This window comes from Mustela nivalis (genome assembly GCF_964662115.1).
Source record: "Mustela nivalis genome assembly, chromosome: 12".
Taxonomy (NCBI): Eukaryota; Metazoa; Chordata; class Mammalia; order Carnivora; family Mustelidae; genus Mustela; species Mustela nivalis.
In genome coordinates this window covers 6,209,355-6,233,562 of record NC_139031.1, presented here as the reverse complement: position 1 = coordinate 6,233,562, position 24,208 = coordinate 6,209,355, and the positions used below count along the sequence as shown (strand labels likewise).

At 60.8% G+C, this 24,208-nt stretch overlaps 1 protein-coding gene across 7 annotated transcripts; it reads left to right on the top strand.

Annotated features, from left to right (window-relative positions):
* The first annotated feature begins 806 nt into the window (after positions 1 to 806).
* KRBA1 (KRAB-A domain containing 1) lies at positions 807 to 24,096 on the top strand. 7 transcript variants are annotated; one of them, XM_082693512.1, is made up of 17 exons: positions 807 to 1,065; positions 6,949 to 7,075; positions 7,475 to 7,594; positions 8,278 to 8,424; positions 9,055 to 9,213; positions 10,095 to 10,226; positions 10,444 to 10,626; positions 11,600 to 11,755; positions 12,286 to 12,504; positions 12,975 to 13,148; positions 13,527 to 13,700; positions 15,510 to 15,662; positions 16,337 to 16,519; positions 17,227 to 17,403; positions 18,727 to 18,828; positions 19,322 to 19,483; positions 21,009 to 24,096. In XM_082693512.1, the coding sequence occupies exons 1-17, from the start codon at positions 1,054 to 1,056 to the stop codon at positions 21,932 to 21,934; spliced, it is 3,306 nt and encodes a 1,101-aa protein (XP_082549638.1). In that variant the 5' UTR covers positions 807 to 1,053; the 3' UTR covers positions 21,935 to 24,096. The 7 variants fall into 7 exon arrangements, with proteins under 7 accessions (XP_082549638.1, XP_082549639.1, XP_082549643.1 ...); XM_082693513.1 differs by having other exon boundaries at positions 811 to 1,065; positions 9,058 to 9,213; XM_082693515.1 differs by having other exon boundaries at positions 820 to 1,065; positions 6,967 to 7,075; positions 9,058 to 9,213.
* The last annotated feature ends 112 nt before the right edge of the window (positions 24,097 to 24,208 follow it).

The window sequence follows — 24,208 nt, the reverse complement described above, 5'->3', positions numbered from 1 at the left end:
CAAAAAATTCTCTTTCCCCAAATATTCCAGAGACCCTACGGGGGAGGGAAGCGGGGGGAGCGGGCTCCCCGGGCGCCGGGCCTCTCCGCTTCGCTGGACCCCTGCTTCCACCTCGCAGAGCCCGTTCAGCTCCACACGCCCAGCGCCCCCGAGCTGGGAGCCGCCCCCACCCCCAGCCCGCCGCGTCCGGACCCGGACGATGGTGGGGGCCACGCCTGGTTCACTCATCACACATTTATTTCAGGGCCTCCTATGTTCCAGGAGCTTCTGGGGTCACCTAAATCGACCCACTAGACCAGCGCTTGGTCACACGAGATGTCTTGACCCGGACCGATGCTCTGGTGAGCGAGGGAGCGCGCCGGCAGATCTGGGGACCCGCGGGGCTGTGGCAGCCACTCGGACCCACCCGCGAGCGCGGCCCGCGCAGTCTGCCCTGCATCTCCCCATCTCGGCGGCCGTTCCGCACCCCACCCCCCTCCACACACCTCCCGGCGGCCACGGAAATGGTCGGTATACGGGACGTGACCTCTGGGAGAGGCGGGTCCCGTTCATCCGAGCATCTCCACCTGGCACAGAGGATGCGCTCAGTAAATGCGGGATGATGGGTGGATGATGACGGATGGATGCGTACCTCCGCGGAACACATCCGCGAGCTGGCCACCAGGCGGGACCCCGCGCGGAGTCCCTCCTGGAAGCTTCCCGGCGTCCTGAGCGAAGCAGGTGGGGAAGGGGCTTCGAGGAGGCGGCCCTGGCTCCGCCCCCCGGCCCGCGCCGCGGCGCCCACTGGGACATGTAGTTCGCGCCTGCGCCCAGCGGGCCGCCGAGGCCGGGGGTCTCCGGGCGGAAGCCGGACCACCCTTCTCGGAGCGGGGGGCGCCGGGAGGCGGCGGCGTGCTCAACCTCGCCTTTCCCCCACTGCCCGCAACCCCAGCCCCGCTCTCTCGCGCGCCGATCTCGGTCGCCGCTGTCGCCGAGGGTCGCGGCACAGTCTGCGGCCGGGGAGCGGGCGCCGCGGGCCGCGCCGGAAGCTGAGAGCGGAGGCTGAGCCCCGGAATGGCGCGCCAGGTGAGGCGACCGGGGAGGACAGACGGACCGACGGACGCCTCTGCGGGTCAGCTAGGCGTGGCGTGGGGCGGTCTCGTGGTAGGGGGGCAAAGACCCGGGGGTCCAGCAACTTTGGTATCGGGTGTGCTCGCCCCGGTGGGCCTGGTGCGCAGGATTTCGTGCGGAGAAGTCGAGGTCCTCCGACGACCCCCGGTCTCCTCCCCAGCCCTCGCCCCCCCACCCCCGTCCCCTGTACGTGGAGCCTGTCCCCACCTTCGGGAACTCGTTCCTTTGGGTTACGCATCGACCTCCCCGTCCTGGTTCCTTTTAATTATTAGTTAACCAGGGAGTCGTGGGGATGAAGGCCTCAGGGGAATCTGATGCTTTTATTCTTGGTAGCATCCTGGACCCTTGGGGGAGGGGGCATGAAACAAGGTCCCAGGTGTTACCGACCTGATAGGGTGCGTAGGTTCTAGAGCTGGAGAAAGAGCCCCATCTGTCCTAGTCTGGGCAGTCCTGGCAAGTGTGTGCGGGGCTGGGAAGATGCCAGGAAAAATATGGTGATACCAGTGGAGAGTTGCTGCCGTTCCTCGCCTGGAGCCAGTTCTGTAATTTTGGTGGCCATGAACTTGGGCCAACCTCAGCCAGTTGTAGCCTCCATGGTTTGGAGGTGGGTGGGTATTGGGATAGCGGCTGGGCCGTTCTGTGGCCAGATCTAGCCTCCCAGAATCAGAATCTCCAGTCATTCATGGCCCACAAGCTCTTGGGAGAAGCCAGGAAAAGTGGATGTTGTGGGAACGGGGGCAGCCTTCCTTGCTGCCCTGGCTGTGCGTGAAGCAGCGCAAGGACACCCTTGCTCAGGTGTGTCCGCTGGTCCTGTGCTAGGCTTTCCTCAGGCTGCAGTTTCTTCTTCTAAAAAATGAGGGATTTGGACCAACAGTCTTTCAGGTCTGATGTTCCAAGAAGGATGCTTCTACCCACAGTGTAGCTTCGCGGAGAAGGCGGCTTGGAGTAGCTTGGGGGGGTCCATAGATAACAGATGGACAGTTACCGGGAACGCCTGTCTCTCTGTCTGTTGTGACTCCCCAGAAGCCCAGGGATGTGCGAGTGTCATAGCCTAATAAGTGGGAGCCGCAGGGTACAGGGTCCAAACGGAAATCCAAGCCTGAGGCATGCTGGGAGACTGGGTCCAGGCTGGGAAGAACTGTGGAGTATGGACGGGTCCTGTGCGCACGGAAGCTGGGGTGTCCATGCTGGGCTAGTGACAGGGTAGAGGGAGTGTGTTACGAGGAAGAGCACGGCCGCAGCGGGCTAGGAGGCCGCGCAGGTACAGCAGTCCTGGGGCAATCCAGAAAGCTTTTCTGCCGTTGGTTGAGGGAGCGAGGCCTGGGAGCCACGGAGGAGGTGAAGAAAGGCCTGAGGGGACAGTCTGTCCAGACTGCAGGCCAGCGGTGTGTGTCCCTCCCCCGGGGCAAGCACTGGTGCCTTACTTGTTTGCACACTCACGCGTGCTCACTCCCTCACACACGCATGCCTCACTTTCCCTCCGCTTTTTCTGGGCAGAGAGAAGCCATTGACGGAACTCCTCCTCCTGCCACAGTCAGGTCCTGTTTCCATCTTTTGCGAACTTTGTCTTGAAGAATGTGTCTTGAGGCTGAGATGGTGACAGACCTGGAAGCCGTCTCTTCTGGTGTCTGAAGAGTTGGGTCTGTTGAGGCAGGAGATAGAGGCCCTCAGAGTCAGGAGTGGTGTGTGAGGAAGAGCCCAGTCTGTGGGGCTGTGGGGGGCTCTGACCTGCCCGGGGCCGTCAGGCAGACAGGCTCGGCTGCTCTAACACCAATCAGAGCGCTTCTGGGTTCCCAGCACTTGCTTCCTACGTTAATTCATTTACTCTTCACAACATGCCTGCACTGGAGGCCTTTATGATCCTGATTTTCTAAATAAGTTCACCGAGGCCCACATGGCTTAAGTAGTTTGGCAAGGTCCCATAGATGGTATGAAGCGAAGCAGGGATTAGAATTCTGGCAGCCTGGCTCCTGAGGTCCAGCCCTATGTCCCCTGTGGGGGGAGAGAGAGAGAGAGAGAATGCAGGGGGGCGGGGCAGAGGGAGAGGCAGACTCCCTACTGAGCAAAGATGCCCACCTTCATCCCAGGACCCTGGGGATCATGACCTGAGCCGAAGGCAGACACTTCACTGACTGAGCCACCCAAGCGCCCCTGTGTCCAGGACTTCTTAAATGCCAGATTGGGCCCCTGATATCCCAGCTGCTGGGAATGTGATGAGCCCGCCATTACTGAAGGCATTTAAAGAGAAACTGAAGAGACCTCTCATTTTGGGCGGAAATCGGCATTAAATAATCCCTGCCCCTTAAAGGTCTAGGCAGTCGTCTGATTTCTGGTTCGCAAATGCAGGGCGTTTGCAAGCTGGCTCTTGGGAAGAAGGAGGGCTGAGCCCGTGTTCGGGGGGTCCGCTCCCCAGTGTGCTTTCCATTTCCAGCTCGGCCGGGCAGGACTCCAGCCTGGGACTGGGCTGCAGTGCTCCCCTGCCCCCGTGGCTCTAAGCTGAGAATGTGTCAGAATCACGGGTGGCTGGAAAACTGTCGATTTCTGGGCTTACTCCTGATTTAGTAAATCAAAGACGAGGCAGGGAAATCCGCCCTAATTAAAAGGAACCTGAAAGAAATCGTTTGACCCTAAAAGTGCTTTTATTTTTCAGTCATTATGTTGTAAAAAGCTTCTGATGGGAGAAGCTGAAGAGAGAGTACTTTTCACTCCACTGACACATCTCAGGATAAACCAGCACCCCTACCCGCCCGCCCCCCCAGAACTGTCTCACGGCTTCGCTGGGTCCTTCTCCCACATTCCCTGGCCCAGCCAGAGCAATACCATTTGGATGTGCTGTTCAGCAGCGTGTACAGGAACATTTCTTTGTTCAGGTTCTAGCACTTCAGACTTCTCTGGGGAATAATAGTCTTAAAAAATGAGATGTTTGCTGCATGTTTTCTTAAGGTTTACCAAGATCACTGGTTTTATAGTCACAATTAAGCCCAGCAGAAAAAGCACCCGCTCTCAGCTCTAGAGGTCCCAGTCTGAGACTTGGCGCCGCGGGGTCTACCAGCTCAGTTTGCTGCTTCCCCTCTTGGTGCTGTGGAATCCTCACCCACACCGAGGGTGACAGTGTGGCCAGCTGCCTGCAGAGATCTGCTTCGTTAATTGTTGAGAGCTCCGAAATGCCCCAAAACAAAGGATCGCACTTCTGACGTCTGGGCCCTTGAGCGTAGAGCCTGCGGGGGACACGGCTCACTTAGCATCCAGCAGAGTGTTCAGGGAGAGGGGATGGGGAGAGGCAGACGGAGCAGAGGTAGGCGGAGCGTCTCACGTAGCTGTCGCCTTCAGGTGGGAAATGCCCAGGCCGGCTGCCGTCCACGTGACCTGTGTTCCATGGAGAGGGCCCCGGGAGAGGGTCAGCGGGGAGACCCTCCTGCTGGCTATGTTTTATGTGTCCAGAATCCAGTAAGAAATGGGGTTGGCTCTTTGAGCGATGTTTCTGAGGGTGTCTGAGCATGTTCCTGAAAGGGAGCAACTGTCCTTGGGCCAGAGGGGTGGAGGTGTTGTGTGGAGGGTCTGCCGGCTGTCCGAGAGAGCGTGAGAACCTCTGGACCAGAGGCAGGGAGGCTGTGGGGAGGCTCCTCCAGCCAGGTGCGGGTCTCCACTGGTTCAGCAGCAGAGTGGGGGGAGGGGCTGTGACACCATATGGTGCCCGCGGTCAGAGGGTGACTGGCAGAGGAGGGGGCAGGTGCCGGAGGTGACAGTGCCAAGAGTCAGCAGCAGTGACGGTTTTTAAAATCACTGACCTGAGTTGATGAAACAAGGTAGTGGATTAACGTCTTTGCTTTATTAGGAGTGTTTTCATTTTATTCAGTCATTTTTCTTACACCAGAAGGATGCTTCCCTTAGTTTACATTCTGCTGCTTAATTTGCACGAATTTTTTTTTTTAAAGATTTTATTTATTTATTTGACAGAGAGAGATCACAAGTACACAGAGAGGCAGGCAGAGAGAGAGAGGGAATCAGGCTCCCCGCTGAGCAGAGAGCCCAATGCGGGACTCGATCCCAGGACCCTGAGATCATGACCTGAGCCGAAGGCAGCGGCTTAACCCACTGAGCCACCCAGGCGCCCTGCACGAATTTTTGCTGTAATTTGAAATACGTGCCTTTCAGATGCTGGTAATCTTGTAGGGTCTGATGGCCATTTTAAAGCCCACTTAGTGATGATCTTTAAAGAAGTTAGGACAGGACAGTTTTTGTATCTTACAAAGCAGGGGATGTGTCCAAGGATGATTCCAGGTCTCTTCTGAGCCCTGCGGGGTAGGCCACACCGTGCCCGACTGCACGGCCACTGGGGTGCAGAGTGGAGAGGTCCAGGAGGGGGCTGGGATGGGGGAGTGGGGACGGGGGCAAGGAGGCCTGGATGGTGGCCTGGAAAGGCTCTCATGCACTGCACGGGCTTGGGGGTCAATGCCACGGGTCACGGCCATGGGGATCACTGTGGCCAGCCAGGGCCCTGAAGGTCAAGTGAGGCCGGGACAGTGAGCGCAGGCTCAGCGCAGCACAGGCCTGGAGTCTGGCAGAGCAGCTGGGCCAGAGGTCTATGGAAGCACCGTGACTGTGGGGTTTGGGGTCTGAAGATCAAGGGCTGCCAGTGAGGACAGGTGCGCCAGCTGCTGTTCCCCATTCCCGGTCGCACTGTCCTCTGCTCTGGTGCTGAAGGGTCTGCCTCCTCTAGACAGGCCAGGCCGTTTGGCACACTCTGCTCACTGTCTTCCTTGGGGCGGGGCTGCGAGGAGCCACAGGAACATCTCGCTTGCTTGATTCTTGACAGTTGGTGTGGAGAGTTTTGTTCTTTGTCCTACTTATTACCCGTTTTGTTTGTTTTAATGCGGTCGTGACCGAACCTCAGGTCCTTGATCATTCGAGGTGAAGTTTGCTTGTTAACTCTAGTGACTCTCTCCCGTGGTGAATTCAGGGCTGGCTGGGCTTCCCAGCCTGGAGGTGGCCTTTTCTTGGGCCCAGATTGGGGGCCACGGACTTTACAGGCTTCTGTGGGGCGCTGAGACTGGGTTACTGCGACAAGGCGCCATGACACAGTACCACCAGCTGGCAGGTTTCACCAGTAAGTGGCTTCTCTTGCTGTGCTGGAGGCGCAGGACCCACAACCAGGGCAGTGGGGGCTGTGCCCCCTCTGAAAGCTCCAGGGGCCGGATCTCCTTGCCTTCAGCCTCTGGTGGTCCCTCGTGTTCTTTGGCGTGTGGCTGTGTCATTTCATTCTCTGCCTCCATTGTCACCGGGCCTTCTCCCTGTGTGACTGTCTCTCCTTTTCTTTTCTTTTTTTTTAAGATTGTATTTATTTATTTGACAGATCACAAGTAGGCAGAGAGGCAGGCAGAGAGGGGGAAGCAGGTTCCCCGATAAGCAGAGAGCCCAACATGGGGTTCGATGCGGGGCTCAATCCCAGGACCCCAAGCCAAAGGCAGTGGCTTAACCCACTGAGCCACCCAGGCGCCCCTGTCTCTCCTCTTCTTATGAGGACACCAGTCATACCAGGTTAAGGGCCTGCCTGACCTACTCCATGACGTCACCCTGACTACATCTGCAAGGACTCTGTTTCCACCGAGGGCCACGTTCATGGGGGATGAGGGTAGGGACTTGAGCATTTGTTTTTGTGGACACGGTCCAACCCTATCCCTGTCTCGTGAGCAGATCCCCCACCCCTTCACCTGCCCTCGCATGTCAGGTGCCCGCCACACCCTCACTGCGCCCCACTCCCTCGCGTACCCATGGAGACACGGCGAGGGGGGTGACCCTGGGAGGGAACCGCCAACTCCCCGGAGACTGTGCCCACAGGTGTCCGTGGCCTTCCAGGACCTGGCCGTGAGGTTCTCTGAAGAAGAGTGGCAGCTGCTGGGAGAGGGGCAGAGGGCCCTCTACCGGGACGTGATGCGGGAGAACTACGAGACGCTGCGCTCCCTGGGTAAGGAGCCCGCTCCGGCGCCTGGGAAAAGTGAAGGGAGGCAGGATCCAGGACCAGGCAGGTCCCGAGTCACCTTGAGCCCGCCAGGCCCGAGTCTTGTCTACAAAATGAGCACTATGAGAGGTGGTGTTCCGAGAGCTTTAGGCCGAGCCGAGGGCCTTCTGATTGTTTTAGGCCATTGTTGTTTCCGTAGTCTGCACCAGGGTTCTGGTAAGACTCAGTCCGGGCGCCCCAGAATGGCCAGAACGCTGAGCAGCCTGGGCTCTGAGCATCTGGTGGCCCCGTGCTTTCAGGGGTCTGGGTGACGGCGCGAACACACGTGTGACAGGTGCGTGCGTGCGGCAGGTGGAGGCCGGCTTCCTTTCTCAGGAGGCTGCTCCTCCCTCTTTGCTTTCCCAGGGACAGATGGGCTGCTCCCCCTCTCGGCCTTCCTGTCGCCTGCGGAGCCCGGAGGAGCCGTGGCAGGCAGGCGCTACGCTGGTGAGGGGCAGGAGACTCCCAGGGAAGGAGGCCCCCTGGGTGAGTAAACTTGGTAGTTGAGGGTCAGGCGCTGCTGGGTGTCCTGGGCCCCGGCGGACTCACTCTAGCTCCTTCCACTGGGCAGTGCTCGGCCCCTGGCTCTACTCCTCAGGGAGCACTGTGACCTCAGCCCTTGAAACGCTCTATACCCAAACCTCTCTGTGACCTTTCCCCCTTTGCCCTCAGGGCTGTGAACTTGGCATACTGTTGCCCGTTGTGTGCCACGCTAGGAAGAAACTTGGTGTCACCGTGGAGAGCACCCTCTACTCAAACCCCCTTTCTGCTACTGACATGGGGAGCCAGCCTGTGGCTCCCGAGGGTGCTGCCGTGAGGCTGACCGCTGGGGGCCTTGGATGGTGGAGGTGGCCCACGGGACTAGCTGGATGGAGCCGGGAGGGTAGGGGTGCCAGGAAGGGCAGAGGACCCGGCCGGTGGGAGGGGGAAGGGAGGCAGCCCTGGTGGCCTTCCCCTCAGAGAGGTACCGAGAAATGAGGGACACACTACCCAGAGTCCCCAGCCCCCAGTCCCGGCTGGATCCCTTTCACTTCCCGGACATCAGTGTCTCCTCGGCTGCTACCCACGCGGTAGGAGGGAGACGCGGAACGCGGGTTGGTCGTCGTGCGCAGAAGCATGAGTGCTGAGCTGACCGAGGGTGTGGGGGTTCACTGCGGCGTCTCTGGCAGGAGGAGCACCCCCGCACAGCCTGCACCTCACTGCCCTGGTGCAGCTGGTCAGGGAGATTCCAGAGTTCCTGTTCGGGGAGGTCAGCCCGGAGACCGAGAGCGGGAGCGGGGCCGTCAGCCTGGACGGGGAGCAGGGGAGCCCTGAGGGTAAGTCGGACAACGTCAAGTTCAAGCTGGGTGCCGTGGGCCTGCCTGTGCCCTACCAAACCCTAGGTGGGGTCGTCTGGGTCACAAATGTTCTGGGAGCACGTCTGCCCCTGAGAAGGCATGGGTAGATTGTGAGACCGTGGCTCCTGGCCTTTCTCACGCTGCTTCTACGTGTCCCATGGTGCCCTGTGTGGCAGGGGAGGCCAGTCTCTATTCTGGAGATGAGGAGGAAGAAGCAGTGCCCAGTCTGCATGGCCACTGGGGCTCAGTCCCCCAGCCTGTGCTCTGCCCACATCCCCAGTCTCTTGGTCCTTCTTCGTGCTCTGCTCCCCGGCTGCTTTCAGCTCAGACCACACTTCCTTGAGAAGTCTGTCCCCACCAGCCCTGGCCTTGGAGCCTGCCCAGTGGGTGGCAAATGACACAGAAAGTGGGGATGGGGGGATCCTGTCAGCACAAGACTGGGGCTGTGAATCTATGTTTCAGAGCCCGGAATGACCATGCAGGGGATACTGGCATCGGGGTCATTGTCAGTGGCACAGGACAAGGAGGGGCCTGGAGGGGCAACGTTGGGGGCATTTTCCCTGCTGCTGGGCTTCCGTCTAGTTTTGTGTGTTCTCTCCTCCTCCCCAGTAGCAGCTGGGACCGTGGAGGCTTGCCCGTTCCAAGGCCTTCTCAGCTGCCTTCCAGACGCGTCCACTGGCTGGCCCCGCATGGCCACCACGTCGAGCAGCGGCTCGTCGTCCAGCAGCCCGCCTGGAGCCGGGGGCCAGGGGAGCCCCCTCCCCTGCAGTGAGTACGACCTAGCAAGGACAGGGCTCTGACCCTGGAGGAAGGGGGACTGGACTCTGTGCCGTCCTCCTTATCTTTAGGACTCAGTTTCCCTTATTGCTCAAGCGGGCTGCCTCCCCAGAGAGCAGGACAAGGGCCCCTGTCTGTAGAGCAGAGAGGAAGTGTGATTCTCAGTGCCCGAACCGCTCTCGCCCAGCTCTGCTTGCAGAGTCCTGCATGGTCACGGACAGTGAGCGGAAGGCGGTTTCCAACACGCGGGCCTGTCAGCGAGGGACACCCCTGTGCGCACCTGACCTGAGTCTCAGACCTTCTCACCAAGGCAGCCCTAAGAGCAGAGGCCAGCAACTAGAATTTCTCTGGGGTCTCATTGTATTTCTAGAAATTCTTGCAAATTTTACCTTTGTTGGAATGTCTTTTATTTAAAATGTCTTAGAGGAATATGGACTAAAATTGGCTCTCCTGAAAACAGACCCTAATCAGCCTGTGATTTTAAGTGCCATCTGGCGGATTGGCTCTGGGTGTCCCCACGCTCAGGTTTGAGAAGCGTGAGTACAGGACCGGGCCCTGCATGTCAAGGCTGCCCAGCTCATTTCTTGAGGCAAAGTCAGAGGCTGGATTTGGGGGGTTCTGGGTTACTCAGCACAAGCAGTCTTGGTGTTTACAGTGACACCAGAAGGAAACTGGGAAAGGAGCCCCAAGCCGGACTCCTAGGACAAGCGTGCAGGAGCTGACTCAGCCACAAGTCCAAGTTTCTAGGACTTGGCAGCCCCCCAGGGATGTGTGGGGGACTGAGAGGCCTGTCCTCTATGGGGAACAATCTGGGGCAGTTCCTCAGGGCCAGGAGCCAGGGCTAGAAAGACTTTCTGTGTCTCCTGTAACAGAAACTGCTGACAAACCAAGATCTACAGAGAAGGACGGCCCAGAAGCCCCAGGTGGGGAGCCCAGCCCTCCTACCTGTAGCCCCAGCAGGAAGAAGGGCCATGGAAGACAGGAGAAAGGGACCCTGGGGACAGGTGAGAGGCTGAGAGTGGGGCGTGCCCTGGAGCGGAGCAGGGAAGGGAAACGGAGGCATGCACGTTCACACAGGCCTGTGGGGCGGCTCTCTCATCTCGGCCTCCTGACAGCCGGATGTGGCAGGTGTCCTTGTCCACACAGGTGGGAATCTCGGACCTTCTGGGGTTCCCGTCGCGGCCGTCGTCAGGGTGGCCCTGACCTTGGCTGGTCTTGTAGGTGCCGCGGGAATCTCCCCCGGGAACAGCCCCTTGCAAGGCCTCATCAGCTGCCTGAAGCAGATCCTCGTGCCTGGGTCCCAGAACCCTGAGGTGTCCCAAGGCTTGCTGCCTCCCGTCGCCGGCCAGGGCGCCTCTCAGCAAACCAGAGCGGAGCTGGGGCCTGAGAGCCTGCCCTGGGAAGGTGAGTCCCCTAGGATCCTGTCTCCTCAGGCCACGGTCTGAAGCTCCAGAAAAGCTCAGGTTGCCTTTCTGTGGCCGTTTCTCTGTAAACACCATGTCTTCCCAAAGGAGCAGCCGCTCCCCGGTCGTCGGTGGCCTATTTCTGGAGGCAGGCGGCTTTCTTAGGAGAATGACATTGGGTCAGCTGGTAGGAGGGAACTCGGAAGCAGACGTGGCCCTGGATCCTCCTGTCTTTCACTCGTCTTACTGTGGGACCCCTGAGGAGGAGCTACTGAGTGTCCCTTTGCTTTGAGTCCAAGTGGCTGCTTAGGGGCGCGGGAGGTAGTGTCGGGCAGCGTGGCGGGGGCAGGAGCTGTGAAGACTGTGAGAGGCTCCTTTGAGCCTTGGTTTCCCCATCTGTGAAAGGGGCTCCCTGATCCCACCTTCAGGTATGGTGAAGCTCAGAAACAGGAAGGTACTTGTGGGCGTGTGTGCGTGTGAAAAGCTCGGTCCTCCTCAGACAGACGCTCCGCTCAGCGCCGGGGGAACCATAGGCAGGAAGGGACCTGTCCGCTCTCTTCCTTCCCTGTGTCGTGCCCCATCTTGATGCTGGCTTCTCCTCTTCCCTCCTTCCTGCCGTCTGCTTCAGGGAGGTGTGAAGACAGGACTTTTTTTTTTTTTTTAAGATGTATTTATTTATTTTAAGAGGCAAGGGGGAGAGAGAGAGAGTGGGGGTGGGGAAGGGGCAGAGGAAGAGGGACAGTCTTCAGTAGCCTCTGCGCCGAGCACAGATCCTGGGGCTCCATCCCGTGATGACTGCGCCCCCCATGAACCCCCAAGACAGGCATTTTTAAAGCAAGCACCAAGAAGACAGTGGCCTGTGCAGGTCTAAATGAACCGTAAGAAGACCCACATTCCCAGATTTCTGGACTGTCTACTTTTTGCCATTTGTCGTGACTGGGCTCAGGGTGACAATACGTTCCTCTTTCCTGTAGTGAAGACAGAGGCAGCTCCCGGGGCTTGTCCCCTGCAGGGTCTGCTGAACTGTCTGAAGGAGATCCCGGAGGCCCGGCACAGGCGCGCCGTCCCCTTGGGAGTGGGGGACCCGCCGCTGCAGGAGGGCCCAGGGGCTTGCCCAAGGAATTCTGGAGGTAAAGGCCACTGGCTGGTCCGGGAGGGCCCCAGGACGACAATCTGTTCGCTTTTCCAGCTCCAAGCGGGCCCCCACATCAGGCCCTCGAGGCCTTCCCTCTGCGTGTAGGTCACAGTTGCCAAGTGTCAGGGGCCGTCCCTATAAAGGCAGCTCAGCATGTAGGAAGTGCTCCATCAATCCGTGGTCGCTATCCAGCTTGACTGTTGGAGTAGCGCTGCAAGTTCCAGAAGGGAGGAATGGAGCATAGGGAAGAGGAGGCCGAGAACAGAAGCTAGAGCTCCGGCCCAGCACACAGAGAATTGGGTGTTCTCATCATGGTCGTGTGGGCTGGGGTCGTGTTTGCACACACTGTGGTACTGATGTGGCATTCCTCAGTAGAAACGTCTGGAGGTGCCCCACAGGGGCCTGGGGCAAGATGGGGGTGTGAGCTGCTCCATGTGCTGGTGTTCGAGCCATGACCACCTTGGAGCCAGGGGCCTTGAGAGCCCCGTCCTGACCCTGTATCGGCCTCACGGGGGCTTCCCACAGGGCCCAGACCCCTCCAGACCCCTCCTCCCGGCCCCGGTCCGGGAGCTGGCAGCGCGCTCTCCACGGTGAAGCTGGAGGACGGCTGGGCCCGGAGCCCCCCGGGGCCTGCATCCTGTCAGCTCAGCAAGTGGACCCGCAGCCCCTCTGCCACCAGCAGCCAGGGGGGCGATGGAGAAACCAGAGGGGTCCAAGCGCCCAGCTGGGGTCCCCTAGCTCAAGGTAAGGCCGGGGGCATCTCTGAAGTCCTCTGGGTGGGATTCTCGGCCCCACCAGCAAGGTTCTGCCAGCCCGAAGGGGAGGGAGCAGGTCCAGCCTGCAGGGGGAGGACCTGGCGGGCCTTCTTAGGGGTGACTCCCTTCTCTTCACCCGCGTCCTCTCTAATCTGGGCCCCTGCCTGGAAGCTGTCCATTGTGGGGACTTCCATTTACAGAACTGCCCTGCCCGTCAGGAAGCTGGCCGCTGCGTACATGTGGGTATCTCCATGCCACCCTGGGCTGGGGTGCAGACTTGTCCTTGCCCTGTGGGAACAGGGAGTGATCCAGAGTCCCCCACAGGGTGTTCTGCCTGGCAGGCCTCCACACCCGTGTGGGCCTTGTCGGCCCTGCAGAAGGCAGGTTGGGGCAGCCAGCCTGGGGCTGGGCCGGGGGCACGTGCCCGAGATGGTGATAGGACCATCTCCCCTGTCCCAGCCGGCAGTGCCTCGAGCTCACCCCTGGAAGCCCTGGAGGCCTGTCTGAAGGGCATTCCCCTGAGTGGGTCGTTACCTCCCCAGCCGCCGGCCGCCTCTGGATTCCGGAGCCCTCAGCCGGGAGACCCCGGGTCTCAGAGGCCCGAGCTACAGCCCTGCAGATCCCACCGTGAAGGTAGATGGGCCCCTGGGCCCAGGGGTGCTGAGGACATCGTTGGGTCCCCTGTCCCTCCTCCTGGGCCTCTGCAGCTGCAGGCCCTTCTGTTGCCCCCTTACTGGTGCGTCCCCCTGAGCAGTTCCCGAATGTGGTGGGAGCCCAGCTCTTCTTGCTCCCTGGCCCCTCGGAGGGCTCTTACTCACCTTCCAGCCCCACGAGACCTGCAGTTGGGTTCGCGTGGGTTTTTCAACCAGTGCTTGAGCCCCTAACCTAAGGGGAGACCCTTGGGGGAGATCCTTTGGGGTCGGTGTCCTGGGTGCCTACCCCTAACCCAGGGCCCAGGGGACCTCTTGGCCAGTGGCTTTCTCGTGATGTCAGCTGTGCTGTTTCCTGCAGAGGCGGCTGGGGGTCCTCTTCTGGCTCTGAGTCTGCCGGCCTATGTGAGAGGCAGCCCTGCCCTTCTGTCAGGTCCCCACAGCACCCCTCCCAGCTTCTCCTCATCCAGCAGCACCGATGGGGACCTGGACTTCCAGAGCCCTGGGGGCAGCCAGGGACGTCCACGGGGAAAAGGTGAGCTGGGAAGCCTGAGGCTGGGAGTCGGTCCTGCGGAAGGGTGAGAGGCCTCCGTGCCCACCGTCATGTCTGAGCCAACTGGGGCAGACTGCCGTGTCCGGCGTCTGGAGCAGAGCGGGGCAGGAGCGGACACGGGACTTGTCACAGGCTGGCAGTGGCACTTAGCTCCGAAGGGGCAGGACTACATCTAAGACCCCTTACAAAATAGAAAGAGGTCCCCTCTAGTGTCAACTTTTTCCTTATCCCAGCCACAAAGAAATGCCTGTAATAATAGACTGACCTCTGACCTAGGAAAAAATATTCCGAGGTTCATGTAAAAGCACTTTAAGGAGTGTCAGTGGTGACCTGCGGCTCGTCAAGTGCCGCCCGCCTGCCGCGGTCTCGGTGGGGCAGGGGTGGCCACGGGGAGCTGTCACACGTCTTTGGAATCCCGTAGGACTCTATAATGTCCTCTCTTGACCTTTGTCCCCACTTGAGTCATCCAAGCGCTCTCGGTCTGCCTTGTCCACAGACACTGGGTCCCCCCGTTGCTCACCTCCGTATCCTGCCACATCTGTTGTTGGCAGAAGGCCTAGAGCTGCCCCAGGACTCTGCCGCGGGCTCACGGGGGCCTCCTGTGCCTGTGGCGGCCTGGATTCCTGCGCCCGCCGAGGCCAGCCCCTTACTGTGGGGGCTCTTTCCCCCCAAATGCAGCCAGTTTTTCTTTTTAAGGTTTAGTTTTTAATAGGTAATCAGTGCCTCATTCAAAAGCTATAAAAGGGTTCGGAGGAGAGATGGTGCTGTCCTCCGTCCTGAGTCACCACCGCCGGCCACACGTTCTCTCAGCTTCCAGGGCTGTTCTCCGTGCGGCCCAGCTGGCGGTGGAACTCTAACCGCAGGCCTCCCACCTGCTTTCTGTTTGCCATCTCCCTGTGGCACCTTCCTGAATTTTGCCTGCGAGTTTCTCGGATGCTCGCCGCAGCCCGTTCCCACTGACCGCCGCTCGGCACCGCCCGTGGGGGTTCGCACGTTGCTTGCTTGTGCGGCCTCTGTCGGTGCACTTCACTTTCTAAGGAACCCCAACCACAGGAGAGTTCATGCTGCCTTTTAGAAGCTTCCAGCCCAGCTCCCTGTGTGGCTCTAGAACCCAGGGAGACTGCCTCTGGGGCTCCTGTGGTTAAGCTTTGCTGTTCCGGCCCCCGCGGCAGCCCGAAGCGCTGGTTCTCCTTCTTCCTGCCCCGCCGGCCCCGCCGCAGCGCGCGCCTTCGGGAAAGAGTGTGGCCACGATGTCAGCTCACCCAGGAAGGGCCTTTCCGTTTTTTTTTTTTTTGATTTTTGGTTCATCTACTTCCTGCTGCTTCTATAGCTTTGTCACTAGAACTGCAGGATTTTTGATGTATTTGTGTTTTTGCTTTTATTTCCCCCCAAGCTGTGACCGTGCTAGTGTTGGCCTTCTCAGCCGGCTGCGTCGTATCTGGAGGTGACGACCCTGAGTGTTTCCCTCTGGCTGCTGCAGGGAGCCTCAGGCTGTCTGTGGGCAAGGCAGCAGGGTGGCCTCCCTCCCAGGGATGGGTCGCCCTTGTCACAGCCCACTGACCAGGTTCTGTGTACACGGCTCGGACAGGCTGGCCTCTTCCAGGGCTGGCCCAGGCAGGCCTGCCCAGAGCCAGGACTGACATGTGCTGGGCTCCAGGTGCCTGCCATGCCAGGCCCAGTGCTCTGAGCCTCCTCCCGTGGCCCCAGCTGCCCTGGACAGAGGCAAGGCTCCCGGGCTTCGCAGAGACTGAGCTCTGACCCTCCAAGGTTGCAAATGTGGGCTTTTCACAGGAAGCCCAGTGGGAAGCTCCCCGCTCCAGGGCCTGGAGAACTGTCTCAGAGAGATACCTCTGCTCAGGCCGCAGTCAGCCTCGTCCTGGTCCTCGGCAGGGGACAGGGCGCCCCAGAGAGGGGAGCCCAAGAACTGGACGGCAGACAAGGAAGGTAAAGCATGACTGCCCTGGCATGGGTGTCGAGGAGCGGGGAAGGGTGACCGTCACACAGCCAGCCCCGGCCCTGCCCCCCCACGCAACTGGCCAGACTCCAGTCAGCCCTGAGAGGAGAAGATGCCCTGGAAATGGCCTAGGCAGAGGCTGTGTGAGGCCAGGAAGCCGGACAGTGCTGCCAGCCTCTCCATAGTGGGTGGAGTTTGGGCAGGGTACCCAGGGCTGCATCAGGGCCGGGGCTGGGGCCAGGGCTGGGGCCAGGGCTGGGGTCAGGGCTGGAGCTGGGGCTGGGGCTAGGGCCAGGGCCGGGACTGGGACCTGCCAAGGAGATGGATTGCAAGTCCCACCTCCTGCTGCTCCGAGTCCAGGCCTGAGCCCGGGCCTTGGCAGCAGAGCGTCTCTCGATCCTGGCTGTGTTGGGCCCGCATGCCTTGGTGTCCAGCACATTCACTGAGCTGTGGGGCCCCCAGGAGTCCAGGTATGGGGTCTGGGGATAAAGAGGTCCTGGAAGATTTGGGTGGCTCCTGGGAACATCTGTAGGCCCGGCATGTGTCCCACAGCTGGTGCTCATGTGGCCCAGGAAGCCAGCAGTGGCAGAAGCTACGCTCTTGTCTGGTGACTTCCTTGTCTCAGTGCTCCATGGGGCTGACGGGCTTCTTCCCGTTTAAACAGGACTGAGAGGCGAGGCGGGGGAGCCAGTTCATCTGGGACAGAGTCAGGGGGAAGCAGCCACCAGCAGCTTCCAGCTGGCCAGCCCCCAGGCGCTTACCTCCAGCGGTGTCCCCGTCTGCTACCAGCGAGGGCTCAAAGACCACGGGGCTGCCAGGCCGGGGCCATGGAGGTGGCTCCAAGACGGTGAGCTGCCAACCCCCCTGGTGTTTGCCGGCACGTCTTCCCTTCCAGTAGAATCCTCCCCTCTTCTCTGCTCCTTCCATCCCCACTCAGGGCCCGGGCTGCGTGCTGGAGCGCGTGCGTTTCCCAGACCGCTGCTGCCGCGCTCCGACGCGTGCCTGGAGAAACCCGTAAGCCGGCCCGCTGGACGGAGGGGGATGGTTTCCAGCGGCCGTGGGGTTTCTCCGGGGGATGACTGGTGGCTTCTCTTATTGTAGCTGTTGCCTGCGGTCCCGGGCGGGCGGGGACCCCCTGCAATTTCCACTGCTCATTTGTCCTGACAGCGCTGCTCCTTCCCGGCCCTGCCCGAGTGGCTGGCAGGGTCTGGCTTATTTGGATAAATGTGGTATTTCTAAATATTCCCAGCAGAGGAGCGCTGGCTCTGGGGGGCTTCCCGTGGACAGGTCTGTGTCCCCGCTCTTGGACCAGTGGTGCTGAGTGAAGCAAGTGGCGGGGGGGCGGCCCGGCTCTCATACCCGGGGCCTGTCTGCAGCCAGACCGCTGGGGCTGGTGCCAGGGACTTGGGACTCCAGGAAAGCTGCGCGCTGCCTTCGCTGCCCCGTAGCTTCCATGGCCAGAGCGGGAGCTCTACAGGGTCTCCCGGAGCTAGAGGGGCCTCCTGCCTGTCGTCTGGCCGAGGGACCGATGTTCTTCTGTTGCTGTTTCCCCAGGTGCCGCCCCGAAGCCCTCCCCGCTCCGCTGCCTGGAGAACTCTCTGAAGGGGATCTTGCCAGGGAGGCCCTTGCGCTTCGCCTGCTTGGCGGGTCCCAGCCCCAGCCCCGGCTCCAGCTCGAGCTCCAGCTTCAGCAGCTCAGAAGGAGACGAGCTCTGGCAGCTGCTCCCACAGGGTGAGCCGTCCCCACCCCTGTGTTGCCAGAGAGGGACCGCCCAGCTGCAAGGCTCCTGGCCCCCTGTCCCTGGGCCCAGGCGGCGCCCCCACTGGCAGTGGCCCCGGTGAAGGCCCAGGGAGAGCCGAGCTCGGGGACCCCTGCCGGCTCCGTGCCGGTGAGCCCAGGGGCTCCTGCGAGGGGGCCTGGATTCTCTCCTGGCCTGACTCTTGCTGGAACTCTCTGCTTTGGTCACGCTTGAGTTCCTGCAAGCTGAGCCTCCTCTGACAGGGAGGGTGGGGCGGGGCATAGGGCCCCCGCGATGGTTGAGCAAGTTGTGTTGAGTGAGGAAGCCGGCAACGAACCTAATACGAATACATTGTCGCTATATCATGTGCGCGCCATATGCGCTGATACCGTCCGTCCACGCGTGTCCATGTCCCTGTCCGAGGGGATGCTCTCAGCGAGGGAAGCCCGAGGCGCTCTCCCAGCCCATGTGACTTGTAGGGAGTCCTGTGGACACTTACACCCCCCACCCCGGGCTAGTCCTGTGGTTCTTATTATCATAGGATGTGTGTTGGCAAAAGCTGTCAGGGGACTTGGAGGAACTGGATTAATAACCCTCAGCCCCTGCGGGGTCAGGAGGCACCCGGGACTCTGCCTTTCTTGGTCCCCAGGGCGGGGTGTCTGAGTTTGGCACCCTTTACTGGGGAATTTAAAGCATCCGAGCAGGAGTTAGGGCACACAGAGAGAGAAGCAGGGTTTCGAGTGGCTGGTTCTCCAAACTTTGATGCTGGGCCTTCTGGCCGGGGGCATCCGTGGCTCGGGCGAGCCAGCCTGGCTCCTTGTCCGGTGGCTTTGCTTGTGGCTGTGCCGGGCCTCCAACAGTACGTTTAGCCGAGAAGGAGGTCTTCGGAGTGGACGGCGCGGCAAGCAGAAGCTTTAAGTCAGGGTGTGTGTGTGTGTGTGTGTTGGTAGTAATATAAATTGTCCAGATTTTTTTTTTTAAGATTTTACTTATTTATTTGACAGACAGAGATCACAAGTAGGCAGAGAGGCAGGCAGAGAGAGGGGGAAAAGCAGGCTCCCCGATGAGCAGAGAGCCCGATGTGGGGCTCGATCCCAGGACCCTAGGATCATGACCCGAGCTGAAGGCAGAGGCTTAACCCACTGAGCTACCCAGGCTCCCCTAAATTGTCCAAATTTGATGATAAACAAGAACTGTCCACAGTGAGATTCTCCCACGTGGGAGAACTTAGAGGTTGTCCTGTCAAGAAATGCTGCCTGCTCCCCCAGGCAGCCTCGCTCCTCAGTCCAGGCCTGACCTGGTGTTTCTCCCTGCAGGAAAAGCAGAAGAGAAGACGGGGGGCAGGTTCCAGTTGCCCTGGAAAGACGTGTCCTCGGAAACCCCGGGCCGGCCTGCCCCCCCGGGCAGTGCTGGAGGAGGTAGGGGTGCGGTGAACAGTTGGGAAGGGAGTTCTCCGCCAACGCAGGCCCGCGGCTCCACGCAGTCCTTGGCCCCAGCACGGGCTGGACCACACCATGTTCCTCACGTGGGATACGGCAGAGTGGGCTGGGCACGGGCCAGTTCCCCATGGCCCATGGGGCGCCCCCAGCGCATGCCTGGAGGAGCCTCCCCGGGTTGGGGCCTGCAGATCACGGCGCTCTCCGTCTGGTCCCTCCGGCGTTCGGGGGAGAGCTAGAGGTGTCACTTCCTGGCTGCAGATGATTCCAGAACTAATCCAGTCCACCCACATCACACGTGCCCTAGCGAGCCATTCAGCTGGGGTCAGCCTCCCCGACAGGCCGAGCGCGGCCGTCCTGCACCCCCGTTTTACCAGTGTTTGAAAGTTGAAAGTTCCATTTTTTAGGCCGTGTTCAAGTATCCGCGTGTCAGAAGGGGTGTCCACACCCCAGGTGGTCTGTGCTCTTTCCACAGGGGCCTCTGGGAACCCCTGCCTTGCCGCTCAGCCCGAGAAAAGGCCTGGCCCGGGGCCCTGCCAGCCTCTTGGATCAGTCCCTGGGTCCCTGGCCTGGAAGCCCAGGGTCGGTGAAGAATCCGGGGGTCTGGGGCCTGGAAACGGGCGACCCAGTGTTGCAGGTGAACTGGTGGCTTCCCCGACCCCTTAGGTCGTCAGGGACCCTGCGGGCACAGGGTAGGCAGGGGGTCAGCGTCTGCTGTGGTCTCCGCCTGCCCTGCCTGCTGCTTAGCTCCTTCCCGCGGGGCAGGCGGTCCAGAAGCGGGGGGAGGCTTGTGCCCGGCGGCCTCGCAGCTCGTTCGGGTCAGAGGCACCAGGGCTCTCACCTCGAGGCCCGGGTGGTTGTTTCGTTCACTGTTTTCTCACAGAAAGAGCTGGCTTTTTCCTGAACGTACTTTCTAGAGACAGACCTACTGGTAGATCATACCCAGAATCAGAGTCTGGGGTTTGACGAGACCGTGCAGAGAGATGAGGAAAAGGGCCCTGTAGTGTTGAATGACCTGGCCGAGGGCATCTGGGGAGACGGGGTCCGTGTCACACCTGGCCCCGGGAAGCCCTTCCTGTACCTGGCAGGGGCATGTGGAGGGCGCGTGGGGCTCCGTCTCCTGGCTCACCGGGGGACCTGTGCCGGGACCCTCCCCCCAGTAGCTGGGGTTGGGGGGGCTTCGACGCCAGCTCCCCACTTCTGCGACTCTGGAGGCGCAGCCGTTTTACCAAGGGTGCCGAGCCAGCCCCAGGTTGCCGGCCCCGCTGCCTCTCCCGGGGGAAGTGTGCCTGCCGCGCCGCCGGCATCCTAGCCCTTAGCCCTTTGCGTGGGATCTTTCCCGAAGAAGCTGACCAGGCAGCATTCCAGCCCACAGGGTCAGAGTTAGGTTCTCCACAAGTGAGGGCCTTCTCCCCTTCCTTCGGGCTGCCCGGGTGCTGAAGAGGGGACAGAGCTGGGCTGGGGTGCGGCAAAGTGGGGGAAGGCAGGTGGGCCCCACCGGTCTGGGGTGGTACGTGCGCTTTCCTGTGAGGTTTGCCTGGGGTGGAGACCCGTCCCAAAGGGCCTTAGGGGAAAGGATTAGGTGATTTTTGTAAAAATAACTTAAGGTCTAAAATCCTGTGCGTCTGACCTCAGAATAGGGTGGGTAGAGGTCAGGACGGATGTGCTGGTGAGTGCGGCGCTGGGCACTGATGCTGCCTCTGATCACCCCACGGGAAGCCACCCTGCCCCGGGCTGCTCTGGCCCTCCTGGGCCCCTTTCCCAGATACTGTCCAGGGCCTTGACCTCTTGCTGTCCACTGAGCTTTCTCCAGACCCTGCCCTCTGACGCGGTAGGGCAGGGTTAGGTGGTCTGGGAGGTCTTAGACTGCCCTGAAAGGCGGTCCTTTTCCTAGATGGTGGGAAGGCCACTTGCTGCTCCGGGAAAGCTCGAGACCCGGTCCCGGGTCTATCCTGTCACGAATGTGGGGAGCAGCTGGGAGGCGTGCCGCCGCCTTTGATGCCCGGGGCACTGGCATCCGTGTCCTCAAGCCGGAGCCACCTTCTGTCCCTTCTAAAGCCAGGCCTGAGTGGCTGGGGAGGATGCTGAAGGGGCCCTGTCGGGGGAAAGAAAGGTTCTGACAGCCCGTGAACTCTGACCCCATGTCCCTGCTTTGGTTTCAGCGGGGACCCACGGGAAGCCACTTCCCAGAGGCCTGCCAGAGCCGCCCGCTGCGGCTGCTGTCCGGCCGGCTTTGCTGCAGGCGCCCCCACCGCCATGCCCCTGTGGAAGCTGTCTGCAGCCCGAGCTCCGCAGCCTGGGCGCCGGCCTCTCTGAGAAGCTGGATCGACTCGCTGCGGCCCTGGCAGGCCTGTCTCAGGAAGTAGCCGCCATGAGGACCCAGGTGGATCGGCTGGGGAGGCGCTCTCGGGGCCTTGGGCCCAAGCGCCAGGCGTCCTGGCCGTGGGCCCCCTCCCGGGGCTCTCGCTGGGCTCATGGCCCTGCGCACAGACACCTGCCCTACTGGAGACCGAAGGGCCCCACCAGGCCGAAACCAAAGATCCTGCGTGCTCAGGCGGAAGGCGGCAGGGCTGGTGACACCTCAGGCCTTTCCTGCCGAAGGTTCCGCCCAGCATCCCAGCTGCCTCCGGACACTCCCACGGCAGAACCTTCTGGACCCAGTTCCAGCCCTTCCCAGCAACCGCTCTCCTCAGCATGCAGCTGCCGCGCGGTGGTGCCTCTGCATGCCTCCCTTGGACACTCTGGGGGTCCCCGGAGTCCCCCCACCCCTACAGTGCCTACTGCCGCCTTGCCCCCACAGATGGCGTCTGCAAGCAGAGTCGAGGCAGAGCCGCTGTTCGCGGCTGCGGTGCCACCGGGGGCTCAGAGCCGGCCCAAGGATCCAAACAGCCTGATGGCGGGGGTCCAGAGAGCCCTTGAGGAGCAGCTGTGGGGTGGGGAACACAGGGTCCCGAGGTGGGGCGCCCCTAACCACCTTCTTCATCAGCTCAGTCCCGCTGAAGCTGTCCAGAGCCTGGTCACTTCTCCTAGGGGCTGTCCCACGCCCTCCCCCTGCTCCGGCCGAACCTTCCCTGCTTCCGGGCTGTGAAGGTGCTGGGAGTTCCGCCGTTGGCCTGAGCACCCCTTACTTTGTACCGCTGATTGCTCAGGGAGGCCACTGTTCGGGGCGCAGTTCTCAGCCACGCCTGTGGCCTTCTTGGCTCAGGTTCATTCAGATGCCGCGTCCCTGTCTTGTCCCTCCCACTGGGATGGCCCTAGCCAGCCGGGGTCTGGTGGACCCACAGGCACACGCACACCATGCTTGCCTGGCCACTGCGTCGGCCACAGAGGGACCAGGACCGCCCCATTTCCTAGCATCCGCCCTCCCTGATCTCAGCCCGGAGGAGGGCTTGGCCCTTGCTTTCCTGGTAAATCGGGGACCTGGGTTTCATTTGGAGAGAACTCTGCCCCGTGGCCGAAGCTGGATTTGCCTGTGTGGAGTCAGTCTAGTGTGAGAGGAGTGGGGTGTGGGGGTCCTGGGCTCCTAGGAAGGGGCTGCCTGTGGTTCTCTTCCCAGGACGAGTACCTGGTCGGCTCCGCTGCCTGCCTCTCCACACCCTCGGGAGAATTCAGCCAACTCCCAGAAGGCTGGGGAGATCATCTGCCGAACGGGATTTCCTGATGAGTCCTTGGAAGAGCCCCGAACATTATACCGCGAGCCCAGACCACAGCCCACAGCCCAGTCCGTGTGAACAGCAGACCCTCACTCTCAGCCTGGAGGCCAGAGTCCAGGGTCGGGGGGTGGCCAGGCCTGTTCCTACTGACGCAGTGAGAGAGACTGTGTCCCGGGGCTCCCTCCTGGCTTCTCACTGGTCATCTTCGTGTCCACATGGCTTCTCTGTGTCTGCATGCGTCCAGATTCCCGCTTTGTGTCGGACAGCAGCCATGTCGGACCCCAGTGCCCCCACTGTGACTCGATCGCCTCTTTAAAACTCTGTCCCCAAATAAGGTCACATTCTTAGGTACTGAAGTTAGGACTTCAACAGGAATTTGGGGAACACAATTCAAACCGTAACACGTGTAAGGGACTGTTAGCTTTGTTGACTTCGTCTTGGGAGACGAGGGCTTGACTAGGGTCTCCAGACCAGAAGGGCCTGCTGTGTACCCCTGCCCCTCGCAGGTGGCCCTCAGCGGTGTACCGGGAGTGCTGTCTGTGGCTTACCTGCCTCGTGTCTGTCTCCAGGGTCAGATCTCTTCTCCCAACCTTGTGTTCCCACTTCCGTCCTTATTGGATGTGAGGAATCTTGGAATCTTCGGGAACTGTCTGTGCGCACATTTCCTAGGAGGAGCTGCCCGGCAGGCTCTGCCGTCAGGGAACACGGGTGCCTGAGCTGAGACCCAGGCCAGCTCGGGGCCCAAAAGGGGCTGTCGCCTTGTGGCTGCCGTGCCTGCTCAGGGCCGAGGGACACGCGGCTGGCTACTGAGGCGGGAGGTGGGGAGGGGCTGGACTGACGGCACGTCACCGAGCGGGTGACAGCAGTGTGTTCAGGGCTGAGTAAGTCCCAGGAGGACTGTCTCAGAGGCTCATGTCCAGGAGATCACGTCACTGGATAGGCCGACTCCCCAGGTAGCCATACTTGATAAGAGTAAGGAACAGAAGACTTCTAGACATTCTACTCAGAGACCTCAGGAAGATGAGTCTGTTTCTCTTCAGGCTTCTGTGAGCGAGGCTGGGCACGTTTCGGAGCCCCTGAAAGGGACAGACAGGGCTGGGGGGAGGGGGTGGAGAGTGTGGTCAGGATGACGAGGGTTCTGGGCGCCCCAGCTCAGCCCTCCCTTGGTCCTGCCCGCTGGCCTCCTGTCCCTTCTCCCCTTCTCAGCAGCGGTCACAGAGAGGTCAGCACCTACCTTGGGCATTTTAGGGTTTTGTTTGGTGAACTTTCTTAAGTATCAGCACCCCGCAGACCCTGCAGCAGGTGTGAAGGAACAGGTGAGCTCAGAGGGCATAGGTGACCTTGAAGTAGCACAGCTTGTCCTTGGCGGAGCCCGCAGGAGCTCCGCACCCCTGCTGGTGCTCGGCAACGGGGCACATGCCCTCCCCTGCCAGGGAACCCTCCTTCCAGCCATCTCTGCTGCAGACAAGGATGCGGGGGGCCAGCCCAGGCTCAGTGGTCCACATCCAACTCGACCGTATCGGAAGCTCAAGTCTTTTTTTTTTTTTTTTTTTTTTTTAAGAATGTGGAAAACAAGTAATAAAATGAATGGTAAGAAGCTTCCTGCTCTGCGTGTTTGCATCACAGGTCTACTGCCACACGAGCACAAAACCCTTTCATGGTTGGTAGCTGGAAAATGTAGACGGTAATTTGGTGGAAAATCTGTGCCG

Coding starts and splice junctions, on each gene's coding strand:
- KRBA1 (XM_082693512.1), top strand. Junction 10,627..11,599: donor TGAGAGCCTGCCCTGGGAAG/GTGAGTCCCCTA, acceptor TCTTTCCTGTAG/TGAAGACAGAGGCAGCTCCC. Junction 11,756..12,285: donor TTGCCCAAGGAATTCTGGAG/GTAAAGGCCACT, acceptor GGCTTCCCACAG/GGCCCAGACCCCTCCAGACC.